This window comes from Oryzias melastigma, linkage group LG15 (assembly GCF_002922805.2).
Source record: "Oryzias melastigma strain HK-1 linkage group LG15, ASM292280v2, whole genome shotgun sequence".
Lineage (NCBI taxonomy): Eukaryota > Metazoa > Chordata > Actinopteri > Beloniformes > Adrianichthyidae > Oryzias > Oryzias melastigma.
This window is the reverse complement of record NC_050526.1, coordinates 14,809,009-14,827,211: the sequence shown is the minus strand read 5'-3', so window position 1 is coordinate 14,827,211 and position 18,203 is coordinate 14,809,009. Positions and strand designations below refer to the sequence as shown.

Below are 18,203 nucleotides of genomic sequence, written 5' to 3'. Positions count from 1 at the left end.
CGTATGTCCCCATCACTGATTGTTGGTCTTATCTGGAGGCCATCAGCTTGTCTGATTAGGACATTCCCAGGATTCCAGTCTGTCTTCTTTGCAGGAATGTCTGCTTTTCTGCAGCCTGCTTCCATTTCCACACTGTCCCACATCGTTCTGTCACATCTGCTGCATCTTTTCTGCTTTCTTTCATCATAGTGACTCAATAGTTTGTTCTGTTTGTCAGCATCTGCATGTGTGTGGACTTTTTCTTCTTGATCTTGGTATAAGTTACTGTTATCAGTTGTGAAGCTGTCAGGCCAGCAGTTGTGCAGTCACCACGAGTCTGCTGCTCAGTGGTCCAGCGGGTCAGCTGATGTCAGAGAGGGTCCAGCATGCAGGATCTTTTCACAAGTGTACGCCTCTGCATATTGATGCTTGAGCACACTCCTGGAATGTCCCTCATTATTGTTCAGACCAGTCTTTTTGGTGAAAAATAATCATTTGAAGATTTTCCTTACTATACAGTGCGTTCTAAATTATTAGTCAAATTGTATTTAAGTGCTTAAATGATAAAATTCATTGTTTTTCAATTAAACTCATGGATGATATTGTGTCTCAGGGCTCTTTAGATCACTGAAATCAATCTCAGACACCTGTGATCATTAGTTTGTCAGATGAGATAAAAAAAAAAATTATAAAAAAAAGGATGTGTCACATTTTAAAGCAATAAGAAAAGCAAAAATGATCTGCTGCTGAAAAGCGTGAAATAGTGAAATGCCTTGGACAAAGTATGGAAAACTTAAGCGTGATCATTGGAGATTTGTAACAGATTCAGAGAACACTCGGATTAATGCAAATAAATGCAGAAAGAGGAAGGTTTCTGCCCGACAAATACATCAGATTAAGAGAGCAGCTGCTAAAATACCTTTGCAAAACAGTAAGAACATATTTGAAGCTGCTAGTGGATCTAGAGTCCTATCAATATCAAGGTGTAGGATCCTCTGGAGGCTTGCAGTTCTACATAAACCTTATATTTTTAAACAGTCTTGTTCACTGATGAATGCTGTGCAACCCTGCATGGTCCAGATAGATGGAGGAGTGGGTGGTAGGTAGATGGCTAGAATGTCCCAACAAGGCTGTGAGGTCAGTAAGGATGTGGTGGAGTCATGGTTTAGGGTGTAATCATGGGGAGAGCTTATCTACCTCTTTAGGGTCCCTGAAGGTGTAAAAATGACCTTTGAAAAATCTGTGGATTTTCTGACTGAGCTCTTTCTTCTGTGGTACAAAAAGAAAAACTGTGCTTTCCATAACAAAATCATCTTTGTGGATGACAACGGACCATCTCATGCTGCAGTAATACTATGCATCACTGGCTGCTTTGGACATATAATGAGATTAACTGATGGCGGTACCCCATTCTCCCCTGACTTCAATCCTACAGGCTATGTGCACGACCTACTTCCATATTCGGTATATGACTGCTCAGTAATTTCCGGTTGGAGCAGTGGAACGTTGTTATAGGAATAGTGGAGCATTTGGAGCTTACAGGATGTATTTTGGATCTACAAAAAGTCACTATAAATGCAAAATACTCCAAAATAAAAATACAAAAGGCATTAACTTGAATGTGTCATCCTACATGGCAAACTTCTGAGGTAACTTGCTAAGGCTGATGTTATTCACACGTATTTACGTGAAACCATCTCAAAAGCTGATGGAAATTCATGCTGACAACACATAATAGGTGCAGCCAAGATGCATTTCTGCATTGTTTCAAGCATTTTATGTGCATCCAAAGCTAAATGCTGTTACTGGTCGCAGTATTTAGTGAAGTCTCGTTAGCTGTTTGCGCAGCTAGAGTGCGGAGCGCAGCTGCAGATGCGGCTGCAATAGGGAACCATTTAGTGGATTAACCCAAATCTTAACCGTAATCCTAACCTTAACTTTTCCTCCGGGTCCGTGCAGCCAAGAAAAAAAGTTCAGAACTGACTGCATTATTTAGAAAATTATGTACAAAGACCGTTGTCACTTTTCATTTGTGCTAATGCTAACTAGCATGAAAGACACGTCTAATTATCGCTCTCTTTATCTTTATGAACTGTTAGTTGCGTTTCAGTTACTCCACAGCAGAGTGTTAATACATTTGTGTAGATGTAATTTTCAGTGTCAGGTAGAAGCAGTCTGAGATGTGATTCTCATTCATAAAATGTCTCAACACAGGCAAAGGCGCATGTTAGCGCACGCTGCTACTGCTTCATGAAGAAGGCGAAGGCTCCTCATCATCAGATGAGAGTAGGATCAATATTCCGAAGATCACTTCAAAGTTCATTTACACATAAGAAGTTCTGTTAAACATGTTTAAAATGTAACAGAGCTACGTTTCATCTGAAGATGTCATATGATCATACAGTGCATGGTGGCGTTTTGCGAGCCCTGGGTGTTTAGGGTTTCAGGAACGCAAACTTTGCCTTTTTGGATGTCATTTTGTATACACGTAATGACAAACTAACATACAATATAAGAAATAATGAAAATTAGGCAATACTAGGGAAAGTACACTGAGATGTGCTAAGTTGACGCATATAGATAACCACAACCGGAAGTAAACAAGCGGTCTTATTTTTTTAAGCCAGAAATACACACGGCTCCATGCATAGCTCACATCCAAACAGCAGTTTTGGGAGAATATTCTGACATCCTGCAAAGAAATTCAAGCGTAAACTCCAAAAATGCACAAGTTCAACAGTGATTCAATTGTGAAGCTGCTACAAAATAAGGGTCCTCCTATGTTCAAATGAAACTTGACCTATTAAAATCTCCCTGGTTTGAAAAGCTTTTGATTTCAGTAAATATGACCTCCTAATGCAGCAAATCTAACAAATGACCATTTTCAGTTCTTTAGAGTTTATCAAATGTTGTGGATTTCTGTTGAGTGTAATAATGTCAAACAGCGTGTTTAAAGGGTTTTATTAAAAAAAAAATACCTTTATCTTTAGAAGGTTTGTTCAGTAACATTTAATATATACCATACTCTAATGGTTAGTGACTTGAAAATAATTCTATTATTTGCATCAAGTGTTTAGAAAAATCATAGAAAAATATAATTTGCATAATAATTTAGAAGATGCTGTAAAGCTCTGAAGTACACAGAAATGTGTGTTAACTTTAAGGACAGCATGACTCAGTTAACATTAATGGATAACAAGAGGCAGTAAGTTTGTGATTGAACCTTTAACACCGGATATATCACAGACGACTTCTAAATAACTCGTTCTTTGACCGTTTATGCGATCAGCATGAATGATCACATAAATGGTCAAAGACTTGAAGTATGCCAAAGATCGTGTGTTATTCATTTGTCCCTTACGATATCTCCGGTATTAAAGGGTTCCTGTGGAGTCATTCCTCTCTACAGTTGCTCAGTGCGTGCCTAGAAAGATTTATATTTTTCTATGCATTAAGTTTTGGGTTTGTCTGAATGCACTGACTCAAAACAACCTGATTCATGTCAATTTACTTCTGCTGTAGACTTCTCACTCTGGTTCTTGAATATCAACCAAATTCATTTTTCTTGGCTGCTGTGATTGTTTCACTCTGCATTTGGTTCGAGTGGATTGAACCATGATGAGGCTGAGATGTTGTATTGGATTGCCAGGATGCATTTTACAAAACTATGATGTCAATCATATGATGTTCTTTGAATCGTGTGTCACTCATTGATGTAAAACCAAAACGTAAACTTTGGTTTCAGCAGCAGAAACCACAGTGGAAACCTTTATAGGAACTTTCCTGGGACGGTATATTGCATTTGTATCATCTCTGTCTCAACAACCTGTAAGGTTGGGATGACATTAGGGCAGAACGACTGTTTAGCAGAGTTTTTTTTTCTTCACAGATGTCAAAAAGCAGCAGGTAACGCCTCAGATAACACGGTGTCACAGACATTAAAGACCCGTCACTCATTCATCCGACTCTCAGCTGCGACTCAGCGGAGAGGTGGTGAAGGTCACAAATTAACCCGAGGAAACGTTCCCGCGCTACGCAGCTCTGGGAGTGAAACGGGGGGAGCAAAGTCCCACTTTGTGTTTTTATTTCTACTATTGCAGGCAGGCACGCAAAAATAATGCTGCTTGCGTGCCGCTAAGCCTGAGAAAAGCGTCTGAAGTATATATCATCGGAGATGTGCGGAGTTAATTGTCCCATGATGACATGTGCAAAGGCTCACCCCCTCCTGAGAGCTCAGTTTAACCCGTTTCACAACAAACCAAGACATGAGCGAATGAAAAACAGATTTGTGAGGTTTGAAGAAGAGATAAACAACCTGAAGTCTGAATGAAATCAAAGCTCAAAGTCTAATTACTCCACAATTGTGGAAGGGTAGGAAAAAATAACTTAAAATATTAAGTTTATTTTACATTTGCGAAGGACACAAACAAAAGATTTTTGTTTTTCTTTGAAAGAAAAAAATAGCCCAAATACCTTTTATGATAATGTAATTTTAAGGAAAGCTTCCGATGTTTTGATTGCATGAAAAGAGAGATTTAATTTTAGTAAGCAGCACAAGATTCCCAGGATTTCAATCATTGACTGTATATGAGAAATGGACCGTGCAAAAACTGAAAAGTAAATGGTGATTTCTCCAGAGTATTCTTATTGTCTGAAATGCTGTTTTTGAGGGTATTATGAGCTGGGAGTCCAATTTATGCAAAAATTAACAAATGAATACTTGAATCTGAATCTATATTTCAAGACAGTTAAATTATTTGAATGGAATTATAGAAATGAATGCAATTTTTTCATGATATTTAAATTTCTTTGAAAGGGTTTGTACTTACTTGTACATCTTTGGGGAGGAAAACAAAGTATTTTAAAAATATTTAAAGTTACAGAGACAAACTACCTTAAGTGATTCTCGGGCGTCATTGAGGAGAGCAATCTGGAAATGGCGTCACTTTTTCAGCTGAAAGTACAAATGGCCCCAGAGACAAAGCCGAGAAACAAAGAAAACTGTTGGTCTGCGTCTCCCCCTTTGAACGGTCAGGGGTTTCCATGTGTGCGCATGTGTGGCAACTGCTATTGATTTAGCATTAAAGAGACCTTTTCAAAGCGACACCTCATCATCCGTGAGCCTTCATTCCACTCCAGCCTTCATTCACAGTAAGCCTCCAGGGAGGAAACATACCAACTAAATGGACAGTCTTTTTCTAATAACCAAAGTGATGCACTTACTTTATGACCAAATATTTCTCTGTGTTTAATCATATGTAATCAAATATCATCATCAACAAGGTTCCAAAAATGTGGGATATAGATGGAACAAAGTAAAGGGGGAGGAGTCCATCCATGAGTTTATTCCAATAAAAAGACAAATCCTTGATGTCCGACGTATCTAAATTTGGTCTTGAATAAAAATCACTATTTTGATACTCAGTAGCTTTGAGGCAATTTAGTTATTGCTTGAAAACTATCTAATTTGATACACAGATCAATATTTTTGGTGCACAGTTGGACATTTTAACACGGAAGTCTATGAGAATTTGCTCCCTTCTGAAACTTGTCTCTAGTAGTCCTCTAGAAATGCCACATTTGCTACTCCCTGGTTTGTTCCCATGGAAGTTGGGGGTTTGCTATTTGGAATTCTTGACCAAGGGGTGTCTAAATCCAGGTCCCGAGGCCCAGTGTCCTAAATGTTTTCCAACCAACCAACCGACCATAGAGGCTCCTAATTGGCTAAACACACTTGATCCAGGAATCAACAGCAGATAGGGCTGGATTTATGGAAAACTAGTAGAAGCCCTCGATGTCTCGATTTAAACGCACCAGCTTTGGCTGCTTTACATGAAAAGGAACCATTTGAGGTGGTCTGAAGATCTTGCAAGAATGTCGCCTGGGTGTCTTCTTAACTTTTTAACACCGGAGTGTTGGCATCCTTTCCCCTACTGTATCTCATCAACCGTTTATGCAAATTAACGTAAAACCAGTTGATTCTGAAGCGGAGAAAAGCAGCCTTGCATTGATATGCAACACTTAACATAGTGAAGTTCTTACAAAATCAACTTGGATTAGCTGATTCTGAGATGGAGAAAAGTGGGTTTGCAAAGTTATGCAACATTATCTTAAGTCAAACCTGCTCTTACAGAGCTTCACAGGAACTACAGACAAACTTTAGGATGCAGCCCGTCCTCTCTACAACCCTCTATGGGTCTGGACAATCCAAAAACCTGCAGCACTTGAACAGGTGAACCCCCGTACAGGTCCATGTGACCAAGCCTTTACGTTTTGTGTTTTTTCTAGTTTCTGAGGGTACCATTCTCTAAATGATCTTTATTTATGATCAGCGAGTAAACTTTATTGCCACATAACTTTAACAGTTTCCTAAATTGCTCTCCAACAGCGGCATGTCTGATAAAACACACAGAAAGAGCCAGAATGGATTCCTGATGAACGGGATTCTTCTGGTCACGGCTTAACAAGCAGCAGAGCTCTGCACTTGTTCAATCATACTTTCTTTGGTCTGCTCCAGCTCCGGTCTGAGTAATGAGCCTTCACGCCCGTGCTGGCAGCTCACAGCAAAGTGGCATTAATCAGGGCTTCCCACAATGCCCGGCGTCTTCTCACACACAGCTGCTGTTGTCCTCCCTCTCATCAATATTTCTGCGTTCCGCTGCATCCAGAACGGAGGAAGTGATTCTGTTTCCTGCTCACACTTTGAGTCGAAGCATGTGTTTTTGTCACATGAGCCCGTTTTCCGTGCAGAGACATCTGCTGCGCAGCTCCGAACGGGAGCCTTGGCGTGCTGTTGCTGCCGAGACGAGCGCTGATAGGAATCTGATGTATGCGTGTGTGAGCCAGAGATTTTATGAAGGCTGTTAGCTGCTGGCTTTCTTAAACAATATGTCAGTCTGTGCCTATTTAGCAGAGGCGCACAAACTCGCACACGAACCGAAGGCTTCGCTGAGAGTCGCATCATGGAAAATTGGCTCCTCTGAGGCTCTTTCTTCCTCTCCTCCTCGAAGTCTCTCCTCCTGCTACAGTCTGTCGGTGCTGCAGATACAACATCTCATCTCTGTTACGCCTTTCTTTTTGAGTCCAAATGACAGTTTCACTCTGACTTTCACCTGTTGCCTTCTTGGCAGGATATGACGTCATCAAACCCCTGCATTTCCAGTAACAGACCACACAGCACAACTGCTCTGTACAGTCCCTCCAGAATCCTGTGGGCATTTTTTTTTTTTATAGTTGAGGCATAAAAAGCGTGAATTTCCAACCATTTTTCTAATAAGCTGCAATACATGTTTCAATATTTTTACATTCTAATTTTTTATTGGTTTTATGACTTGCAGGCGCTACCCTACCCCACCCTACCTAACCCTGACCCCCATTTATCCTGCCCTCACTGACTGAGCAGTTCTTATACCCCCCTCACGCTTCCCTTCTGATCCTGCCACCCTAGTCAAAGGAGCATATGACAAATTATTAAAAAAAAAGACATTTATTTTGAATTTATGGCTTTCTCTTGGATTTATACCCCTAGCACCTATTTTATTTTTTGTTGACCTGGGAATGACGAACGAATCTATTTAATTTTCAGAAGAATCTGCAAAAGTAAACTTTTGGATTTCCTTGGCAACAGAGGTTATTGGTTACCCACACCCACATTCCTAATATATCTATATCATACGTCATGTTGCTTGAACCAATGATTCATGTATTAAATTTAACAATATTATGGTCAAAAATGTGCAAACAACAGGGGAAAATGACTTTGTGCGCTGACAACTCTAACGGCATTCAAATCTACAACATCTAAATCCAACTTTGCTCCCAAGTAGCGTTCACTAATGCTGGAGTTAGGAGGCGATAGATTGAAAACCCTAGGAGTTCAAATTTGTAGCTGGTAGAGAGGATATTTTTTTTTTATCATTGTTTTAAGATGGCAGCCTCTTCCCAAGGTCAAAGGTCAACAAAACTTCATTGGTGGTTGTGGAATTGTTGAACCTGTTGGTATGTGTGCAAAATTGGGTTTTAATCTCTTCAGCAAAAGTTTTCTTTTCCCACATTGTGCAAAAATACTTGAATGTGTGTAAATGTAAATATGTTCTATTCACACACATTCACACATCAATTTACACACACACAATAAATGAAACACTCAAATTCACACCTATTCATACACACAAATATTCAAACTCACGCAGACACACACACATATTTACACACTATTCACACATTAAATCACACACATCAATTCATACACATTCATTCACATTTATTCACATTTATTCACATTTATTCACATTTATTCACACACATTCATGCACTCACACAAATTCATACACCGATGCATTCACTTCACAATTACACACACATTTACACTCACATTCACACAGTAATGGTGGCAGGGTTGCTTTTGACTGCTTCTTACCCAGCCATAGGTGTTAGTGCCTTGCTCAAGGACATTTTGGCACATGTTCAGGCAGAGTAGGGATCAAACCTGTTATCCTACAGTCAGTGGTTCAGAGAGGTTTCTGTGCACTTTAAGAAAGGCAAACAGAACCTTTTTAATTCAAGTATCATTTCACTTTTCACAAGTTGTGCAAACTCTGTTTGTTTTGCTCCGAGGGTGATGACTCCTTCTTGTCTTCAGGATTCACCACCTAAAACGTCAAAACATAATAAAAATAATGTCTAAAAATACATGTTTGTTTTTTGTTCAACATTAATGTCGGTCAAAGTGAAGCGTCGCTGATCTCCTGTGATGAAGCTCCTGCCCGTTTCTATAAATGGTTCCAGTTGGAATTGCAATCTGCTGAGGGTGATCCACAACCTGAAGACGAGTGTCTGATAAACGCTCAGAGAGAACGTTTCTCCTCTCATCTATGATTGAAATCATTCAGAAAAATGAGTGGAAGTCATACGAAGACACAATCATAGAATAATAAAGTCAGGAAATGGAGTTCTTCCAGATGATTTGGATCCCAAATTGAGTCAGGGGCCCACTGTGTTCAGTCACTCAGCGTGTCATCTCTCTCTCAGTCTCGTTCTGTATTGATCTCTTTGGTTTTAGCTCTGGTGAAGCAATCTAACCGGCATTTTTCTCACAATTATTATTTATAGCTGTGCTAGATCTTTATATTCCTGGCCCTCATACTCTCATTCAGGAGAATCTCATGATCTCTCCATCATTTCCATCCACAGAATTGTGTTTTATTGTCTTCATCGTGTGTGGAGTTCTGTTGTTCCTGCACGACTCTTCCAAAGAGACAAATGACAGTGACTTTTACCTTTTTCATCTGCTCCATTTACCCTTTCACAGCTTTAAATTCCAGAAAGGAAAGAAGGCATTCGTAGTCTTCTGATGATCTGCTTCAGCAGCTCGCTCTTGTTCCAGGTGCTTGAAGCGACTCCTTGTCTGCACAAGGGGCAGATGACTCACCACTCGCTCTTCTGTCTCTGTCCATCAGTGGTGGAGATACGGGTTTCTCTTTGGCTCCTCGGGTGGTTCATTAGCACCAAGACAGTAGCAGTTTGTCCCTGCATTATGCCCTGAAGCGAGGATTACTTCACTCCTGCAAACTATCAGAGCTGCCTGTCCAACGAGAACTGAATCTCAAACTCATCTGACAAAAAAGGCATCAAAAATATTGATTAAAGCGACAAACTTTCACTAATCAGAGGGTTTTCAGCTAATATGAGCTGACATTTTCTATGAAAAGCCTTTCTTATGCTTCTATTTTGAACTTTTTTTTTAGATTTAGTAGCATAATGAGACTCAGGTAGTAGTATTTTTATCATTTTAACGTTTATCATTTTTAATTTCATTTTTTAACAACATAAGGACAAAGTAAAAGAAATTCTTTAGAAAGAAAGGATAGGAAAATCAAAAGTTTAAATATAATTTCTCAATAAAAAAATCCCTAAAACAACTTTTAGAGGAAAATGTCCTAAATTTGAATTAGTGAATATAAAGGTTTGATCCATTTTAATGTAATAATTCCTAGACTTCCACCCAAACTACATTCCACAAGCATCTTTTTAGCTTTACTGCTGGAGGTGGGTCCATGGGGTATCGATCCCACGTCGTCCAATTGGGCAGGGCCCGGCACAAATGGTTGGCAGTACTCCAAACGACGGCCCTGTTGATGCCACTTAGGGCAACGTAATTAAATCTTGTTGCCTTTTCATAAGGAGGAGTCCCTACCAGGAGGAGGAGGAGCTGAATCTGAGTCTCTAATTGGTTGACACAACAAAAGGCCTTGCCAAAAGTTCTGATATTTGAACTTTAAAATTATCACATCATGGCTCGATACAATGTTTCTCCAATGTGCATTAATGCTAGACACTCAGAACATGTCACAGGACCTGAGATTGTGTCTATACGCTGACTTTACAGTGAAACTCATCGACACTGACACGCAAATCACATTTGGTGTGAATGTAGCTCTAGAGTAATGCAGCTATGATGATGCGTTTTGGAGATTTTTTTTTTTTTTTCTTAGGAGGGGAGGGTTGCAAAAATGTGAGGAATGCTGGATGTATGAATGGCTCTATCTCACTTTTTATTCAGTCATTATTACATACATGATATGGAAATATGGATCACGTGTAGACCATAACATATTTGTCTTGATGGATTAGTCCCAGAAAACCATTTATAACCATTTAGGCTGGTTTTGTTTACATGTTCAAGTTTGCTTACAGGAGGGGGTGGTGAGTGGAAACCTCCAGGTTAGGAACGAGTTTATTTTCAAGAAGTTTGTCAGATATTAAAGCTCTATTTTTGCCAACTAATTATAAACTTTTAAAGCCTGCAAAGGAGATGACCAATCCATAGTGTCCTAATGATAAAGCATGAGCAGCACCTCACTGACTCAAAAAGACAGAAATATTTGTACGAATGTATTAACAGAAGACAGATGGTATGTCTTTATCAACAACAAAAAAAGATCCAAAGACCGTCTGAAAAGGCTGGCACTCTTAGTGCATGCATATGTTGCCTGGAAGCTGTTTTCTGAATTTTAATTTAAATTTGCTAATTAACTAAGCGGACATATGAATACACCAAAGGCTGAGACAGAAGAGGAGGTCTGAGTCTAGATAAAGAATGTATGTCCTTTGAATGTGTTTTTACTAAAAACACTGGCTGTCTTTGTACAGCTTCTTTCACTGTAGAATTAGTATTGTTATTAATGAAACACACAGTTTTTGGTCCTACAAGCTACTTGAAGTATTTTCAAACAAATGGAGAAAATGTGCTTTTAACAGAAAGCAGCCCCAATCAATCTTAAGAGTCCCTTCTGCATAAATTGTTCTGAAATTAAATAAGTATCCTGATAGACTTGTTGATTAATCTGGGTTTCCGACTCCATGTTTGCAGATGCAAAAATGACCGTCCCTTTCTTCAATTTCTATCCTCCAGAGCACTGCCTTGTTATGGAGAGGTACTGTGCACAAGCTGCTGAAATGTTTAGAATTCTAATTGGAGTGGTGCATCCATGTGAGGTGCCGAAAATATGTTAAAAGATTTCCTTGTGTTATTGTGTCTAATTGCAATTTCCCTTTCCTATTTCGGTTTCATTGTTCCTGCAGTGTTCTTGTTCTTGTTGTATGTATTTGTGAATGCATATGTACCAGTACTCACCGGCCACTACCTCTCCAGCTGCTCGTTAACACACATTTTTAATCAGCCAATCACATCAACTCAATGCATTTAGGCATGAAGACATGGTGAAGATGATCTGCTGCAGTTCAAACTGAGGATCAGAATGAAGAAGAAAGGTGACTGAAGTGACTTTGAATGGTTGATATTGCCAAATGGGCGGGTCTGAGTATTTCAGAAACTGCTGATCTACTAGGATTTTCACCCACAACCGTCTCTAGGGTTTACAGAGAATGGTCAGAAGAAGAGAAAATATCTAGTGGGGGACAGTTCTGTGGGTAAATCAGCAGCAACTGTGTCATGATATCATTTCGGAATGTTTCCAGTACCTTGTTTAATCTATGCAACCAAGAATTAAGGCAGTTTTAAGGGCAAAAGGGGTCAAACCTAGTACTAACAAGGTGGACCTAGTAAAGTGAGAGTAGATGTTTAAGCTAGCCAAATAGTTGAGTTGCACAAAATATGTTTTTTTAAGTCATTACAAGTTGTATATTAGCAAAAAATATGGTAGAGAAAAGTACAGAACTCATTGTTGAAACTATTCAGTGTTAATAAATAAAATATAAAGTCAGTTTTATTGGCTTAGAAAAGCTAGCGCTTAGCCTAACCCTTCATTCCAAAGCCAACTGCTTGTCCAACACTGCTTTTGTCTACTAAAATTCCATTTCAAAAGGAAAGAAAAGAGAAATGTTTCCTATCAAATCTTTTACCCATAAATATTGTGTTGCTGTGATTACCCCAGCAGCTGTGTGTTCTTTGAGCCAGTAAGCCCAAAACCAGCTACTATGTGACTTGTTTTTATTTATTACTTCATGATTTGTTTGCCTGTGTGTGTTCTGCTCCCACAGGTTCATCCTGGTGTTTGGATGTCTGGTTCTCTCTGTGTTTTCCACTATTCCTGCACACCAGGAATTCTCCTCACACTGCCTGCTGATCCTGGTGAGATCACACTTAAACACAAGCATGCAAAATGTATGGGAGCTCCATTTTTAGACGCTTGGATCAGCATGATGTCCTCAGAGACTGCTTACCTTGTTTTTTTATTTGTTAAATAATTTATCAAGCTTGGTTTGTGATGGATGGGCAGATATTGGTGATCTTCTTGACTGTTGAGGTCTCATTTTAGGGTTCAGGTATGGCAATTTGACAGACTCACAGTCAGTTTTTAAGAAAAACCTCAATGTCCCTCATAAAGCATGTTTTACGCATTTACACATTACAAATCTTTTTTTTATTGAAAAAGGCCTCATAATGCTTGGAGTAGTATCCACAAATTATCCTATAAATACCCATGAACATTTTAAGTGTCAAATTGATTGCAACTTTTCTGCTAGCAAAACTTTTTCCAGATCCCTTTTTGCATAATGCCATTCATGTAATGCAACATTTTTATGTTTTTATAAGACTTTTATAAGACAACACATCTCTTTCTTTAGCTCTTATTTTTGTGCTACTGTAAAATCCATTGGTGTTCACACTAGTGAACTTGGGCGTGAACTTAGACCTACAGTTTTCAGAGATGTCATTTTTAGTCCAAAGTAAAGCTGATAGGAACGTTGTCTTCTCCCCAAACAAAACACACACTCTGGCCCATGACCAAACGGCAAAGGTGTGAAAGCATCCCATGACTGTTTTCACAATAAGAGCACGACCTTTGAAAAATTACACACTTATCGCCCTCTCGAAAGAGACTGCAGTGGGCCAAACGGCCTGGAAAAAATCACATACTTCCAACTGCTTCCTTTCTTCACTAAATTTACTGTCGAGACATTTTCCGACTTTTCTGTCTCCTGTTTATTCAGACTCGCACTGTGGGCTCTTTTTATTTCAAGCTCATTTACATGCTTTTTCTTTCACTTGTTGGTGGAAAAATCCATCTGTACTCAGACTGAAGAGAACAAAGACCATCGTTTTTATGTGCACCAGAGTTCACCTGTTTGGTTTGTAGCAAAGTTCAAGAAACTTTTCCCATCGGACAATCCAAAGAAACAAACATGTTAATCCCCTCAAAGTCATAGTTATCCAAGTTTTGTTTTTTATGTAACTGCCTCCTCCATACACACAAGTTTTGTCTTTCAAACCCTTGTAGAAATTATTTAAAGTAAAAGACAGAATGTGGGTCGTTTAAATCAGTGTTAGATATAAAAGTTAATTTACTAGTTTTGGATAAATGATGAAGTCTAATCAAGTGAAAAGACTCCATTCCATGTCGGGCTTCAAATAAAGTCTTGAGACTTAGATCACAACTTCTCTCACAATTGGATACGAGCTGTCTGCGATGAGCAAACTTGTTCAGGGCACGCAGGTGGCCCACATGGAATTTCAAGATCATGGACCGCTCAATGAGCCCCTAGAGCCTAAATGTTCATGTACATGTTTATACGGGCATGCTGGACAATACTTAACACTTATACAACATGCAATGGTGAAGTAAAGGTAAAGTAGGTGAGACGCAGGCGTGTCTACTGCTTTTTCATGTTTTCAACCCTCCTGTTATATCCTGCTGCTGCTGTGCTGCAACTTTTCAACATGCTCTGCCATTCTGCTCACCTGGCAGGTGGGGCAAATTATCTCAATTGGCATCTAGCAGGCATTTAAGTCAGAGGCAGCCTCACCAAGGCAGGCAGGGTAGCATTTGGGTTTTACTTTTAGTTGTGCTAGTTTGTTTTGTTCTTTTACCATTTTTGTCCTCAGCAGTCTTACACTGCTGGGTTTTGTTATTTTAGTTTGGAGTTGGACCTTGGTAGTCTTAGTTTGCGGGCTTTGTTTATTGTGGGTAGATTTTGGTTAGGCAGCCATTGGCAGGAAGCGGCTGACCCCGACGGTCGACATGGCTGGGTCAGCAGTCTCCCTGACTTATTTTATGTGTGGCCAAGGTTCCAATATCCTTTTTTTTTTTAAAAAACAAATTAATTATTTCATTTTTTGTTCTTTCGTTTCAGGACACAAGATTTCCTTTATCTAATAAACCGTGTTCCTTTTATTCTTATTGGTGTCCAGTTTTTTGTTATTGTCCCCTTTTGTATTCCCCCCTTAAGATGCTCACTACAGGAACCCAAAAGCCTGACCCAATGTACAGATGCATGTAGCTAACGCTTTAAATTGAAGAGATGGGATTAGAGGGCTTTTGACTGAACTGTTTCATACACATTTTTAAATGAGCTACAAAAAGCTTAACTTTTCTTGAGCAAAAAGAGCTTGTATAAAACAGCAGCATATTAGAAAAGGCTGCAGGAATGAGGTGGAGCAAACCATCTGGAGGACTGTAATGTTGTGAGTCAATTCAAATATATCACTGATTCAAACTCTGAATATTTGAGATCAGAAAATCTGGTTAAAGTTTCACTAGTAAGTTTCAGGAACAGAACTTTGGCATTCATGCTTTAAGTTTGATGACTTTATCTCTAATTCGTTTTTAATAAGGTCGCACTTTGGGACGCTCGATCCAATTTGTGAGCGTTGCTTGGGGTGAAGTCGATTAAAGGTTAACCTTTGACGATGAAAGGTTAAAATGTCACCAGGAACCATGGGCACCAAACTGTGACATGACTGATCCTTTGGGTGCTTCTTCTTTAAAACATGAAAAACATTTAGAATCTTTACATCTAAATCCTAAGGAGAAAAAAAATCTGTCTGAAGCCAATAAGAAAACTAAGAAGATATAAAACGAAAACTTTTTATGTCTGTAGCAATTGTTGCATCTTATTTAAAAATGAATCTAGCATTTAGACAAATATCTGTTCCATTTCCAAGGAAATGAAAAAGGAGGAAACTCAAGTCAAACTTTGATTAAAAATGATGGACTTTGAGATATATACATCATAGCAACCATACATTTTCTTATTCATCAAGTTCTGATAGATATCCGTACCAATTTTCCAGTCTTTACGTCAAAGTAAAATCTTTACCTCCCTTAGCAATGGATGTTTATGCTTGCCAAACCCAAATCTGTAACTTGGTTATAAAGGATATGAGTGTATTCAGCTTTAGGAGGGCTTTCATTGTTTAAATAACATAAAAAATCATGACGTTTACATTAAAAAAACATTAAAAAATTATGAAAAAAGGATTAGGGTGTTTCCTGTAGTTTTTGTTGTTGTTGTTGTTGTTGTTCTGCACATACAGTATGTGAACATGCATGTGCATTCTAACAAGAACAATACCTGCTATGGGTTTAGAACAGGGGTCTGCAACCTGCAGCTCTGGAGCCACATGTGGCTCTTTTATTAAAGGAAAATAAAAAAGTTTCTATGTGTTAAAAAGTAACTATAATGTAAGTGAGAAGAAAAAAAGTCAGAAAGTAGTAAAGGGGAAAAAGTAAACTAACTCAAACTTTAACTCATTTACAAACAGTTGAAGGACAGTGCGTAATCCAAGTCAAACTACAACATTTTGACACATTTTTGTGTGTCTTGTACTTCAGAAAATCAATGGACGTCAATAAGCACAACCAGTGTATTAAGGCACACTTGATTATTAAGCGAATTTTTTACTTTTGAAAAAATTAAGACATTTTAAGTGAGTTCTAAAAATATGGCAGGGATTACTTAATTAGTTTGGCTTTCATTTTGGTTTGGTAGATTTACATTTCTGGCAGGGATGCACAGACAACTGTAAAATTAACTATTTTCATTTAATCACTGCTGACATTACACTTGCTACGACTACTTTTGCTGCATTGAGATGATCATATGTGACAGGGTGTCTTTTATTTTGAAAGGAACTTCTGTCAAAAGTTAACAAAAAGGCTATTTTCTTTTAGTTTTGTGTTTTTTTATGCAAAATGAACAACGGTTCATTTATGTTTACCATAGTAGCAACAAGTGCATAAATACAAACTGGTGTCTTATTTTTTTAAAGGGTGAAGGAAGACTTTGTGGTTCCTACTTGGTTGTAGTCAGTGAGAAATCAACCCAAATGGCTTTTTGCAGAGTTGAAGGTTCCAGAACCTGCAGTCAAATGTAACCAAAGAAACGTTCTCATGTTTTTATATAGAGTCATCAGTTCCTTTGGCCTCACGTTAGACTAACATCTTGATAGAGTTTCTACAGTCAAAGAAGACCAGGAGCAGAGATGAAGCTCATTACCTCACACCTTTGATCCTGGTAGGGCAAAGTGCTTGTCTGTGTTGAATGACGTGTGTGTGTGTGTGTGTGTGTGTGCAGGAGTTTGTAATGATCGTGGTGTTTGGCCTGGAGTACATCTTCAGGATATGGAGCGCTGGCTGCTGCTGCCGCTATCGAGGCTGGCAGGGACGCCTCCGCTTCGCCAGGAAGCCCTTCTGTGTCATCGGTAGGTCTATTTACAAGAGCGGCGGGTGGGGTGGGGTGAGGTGGGGGTTCACACTCACGCTTTGGAACTGAACAAAACAGTCTTTCAAAGATGTGACTGTTTTTGCTTTATTGCACAAAAAACGGAAAGTCAACCGGACTTCCTGTTACCGTGGAGCCAATGACCTTTAATTTTCACTCCTTTACTCCCCAGACATCATCGTCCTCATCACCTCGGTTGCTGTGGTTTCAGCCGGTAGCCAAGGTAACGTGTTTGCCACCTCAGCGCTGCGCAGCCTCCGCTTCCTTCAGATCCTGCGCATGGTGCGGATGGACCGCAGGGGGGGCACCTGGAAGCTGCTGGGGTCTGTGGTTTATGCTCACAGTAAGGTAAGACATCTGCTTTCTGTCAGTTTGAGGAGGTGAAGAGGAGGTGTCCTCTTTTAGAAATGAACAGACCTCCCTTCTTTTTCTGCTTTCTTTAATCTGTAACTTCAGTTCTTCAGTGATGGATCTCAAATTTTTAATCTCAAATGTTCTAGTTTCAAACAAATGTTTAAGTACTTCTTTTAAACGCGAGTTACAGTAAACAAAGTTTTTGGCAATTCTCTGAAACTAGTTCATAAAATAATTAAAGAAGTTTCTGCAAATTCATATATATAGAATTAAACTGATAAAAAAAGTTTATTTAAAAATTACTTACTTGTGTGTCTGCAGCTTTTTATTTTTATTTGAAGCTTAACAAAAAATGAGGTAAACCTTGAAAAATAACCCAATTTAAACATTTAAAGCTATGTCCATATTGACCTCACCAACTGCCATTCGATCAATCAATCACTTTCAAAAAGTCAAAACTCTCGCCCCCACACATCACTACGCAAGTTTTTAAGTCAGTTTTCGGGCTCTGCGTACAAACTACACGCCCTGAAAGTTTAACCAGTAGAACTTTTGACTGCTTGAATGGCAAACAGCTAAACTCTGACCAGTCAGAAACTCAGATTTGGCTGTGATGAATGGGTAGTGGCCTTTTCAAAACACAGAAGTGGCAACAGTTTGAAATGTGAGAATGGGGTAGAAATGAATTGCTATTGCGTGTTGGAGTTGTATGACACCAAGTCTTTCATTTATTGAAATAGAGCTGTGAAAGAAAAAGCAAGAGTCACAAAATTTCCATCACTTCAACATTTAGCACCAAACCTATACCAGCTGGTGGCGGATATGGGCTAGTAAACGTATAAAACAGAACAAGCCCCTCCCTGCCGATCTGGTGTGAACACCGTATGCTAAAAGTGCGTTCATGA

General features: G+C 39.0%; 1 protein-coding gene across 2 annotated transcripts in view; it reads left to right on the top strand.

The window, feature by feature from the left end:
• kcnq5a (potassium voltage-gated channel, KQT-like subfamily, member 5a) overlaps positions 1–18,203 on the top strand; it is a 114,474-nt gene that overhangs the window by 57,638 nt on the left and 38,633 nt on the right. For both annotated transcript variants that reach the window (XM_024297544.2, XM_024297543.2), the window contains exons 2-4: positions 12,481–12,571; positions 16,798–16,924; positions 17,117–17,292. In XM_024297544.2, the coding sequence (XP_024153312.1) occupies positions 12,481–12,571; positions 16,798–16,924; positions 17,117–17,292 (394 nt within the window). The remainder of the gene's footprint in view (positions 1–12,480; positions 12,572–16,797; positions 16,925–17,116; positions 17,293–18,203) is intronic.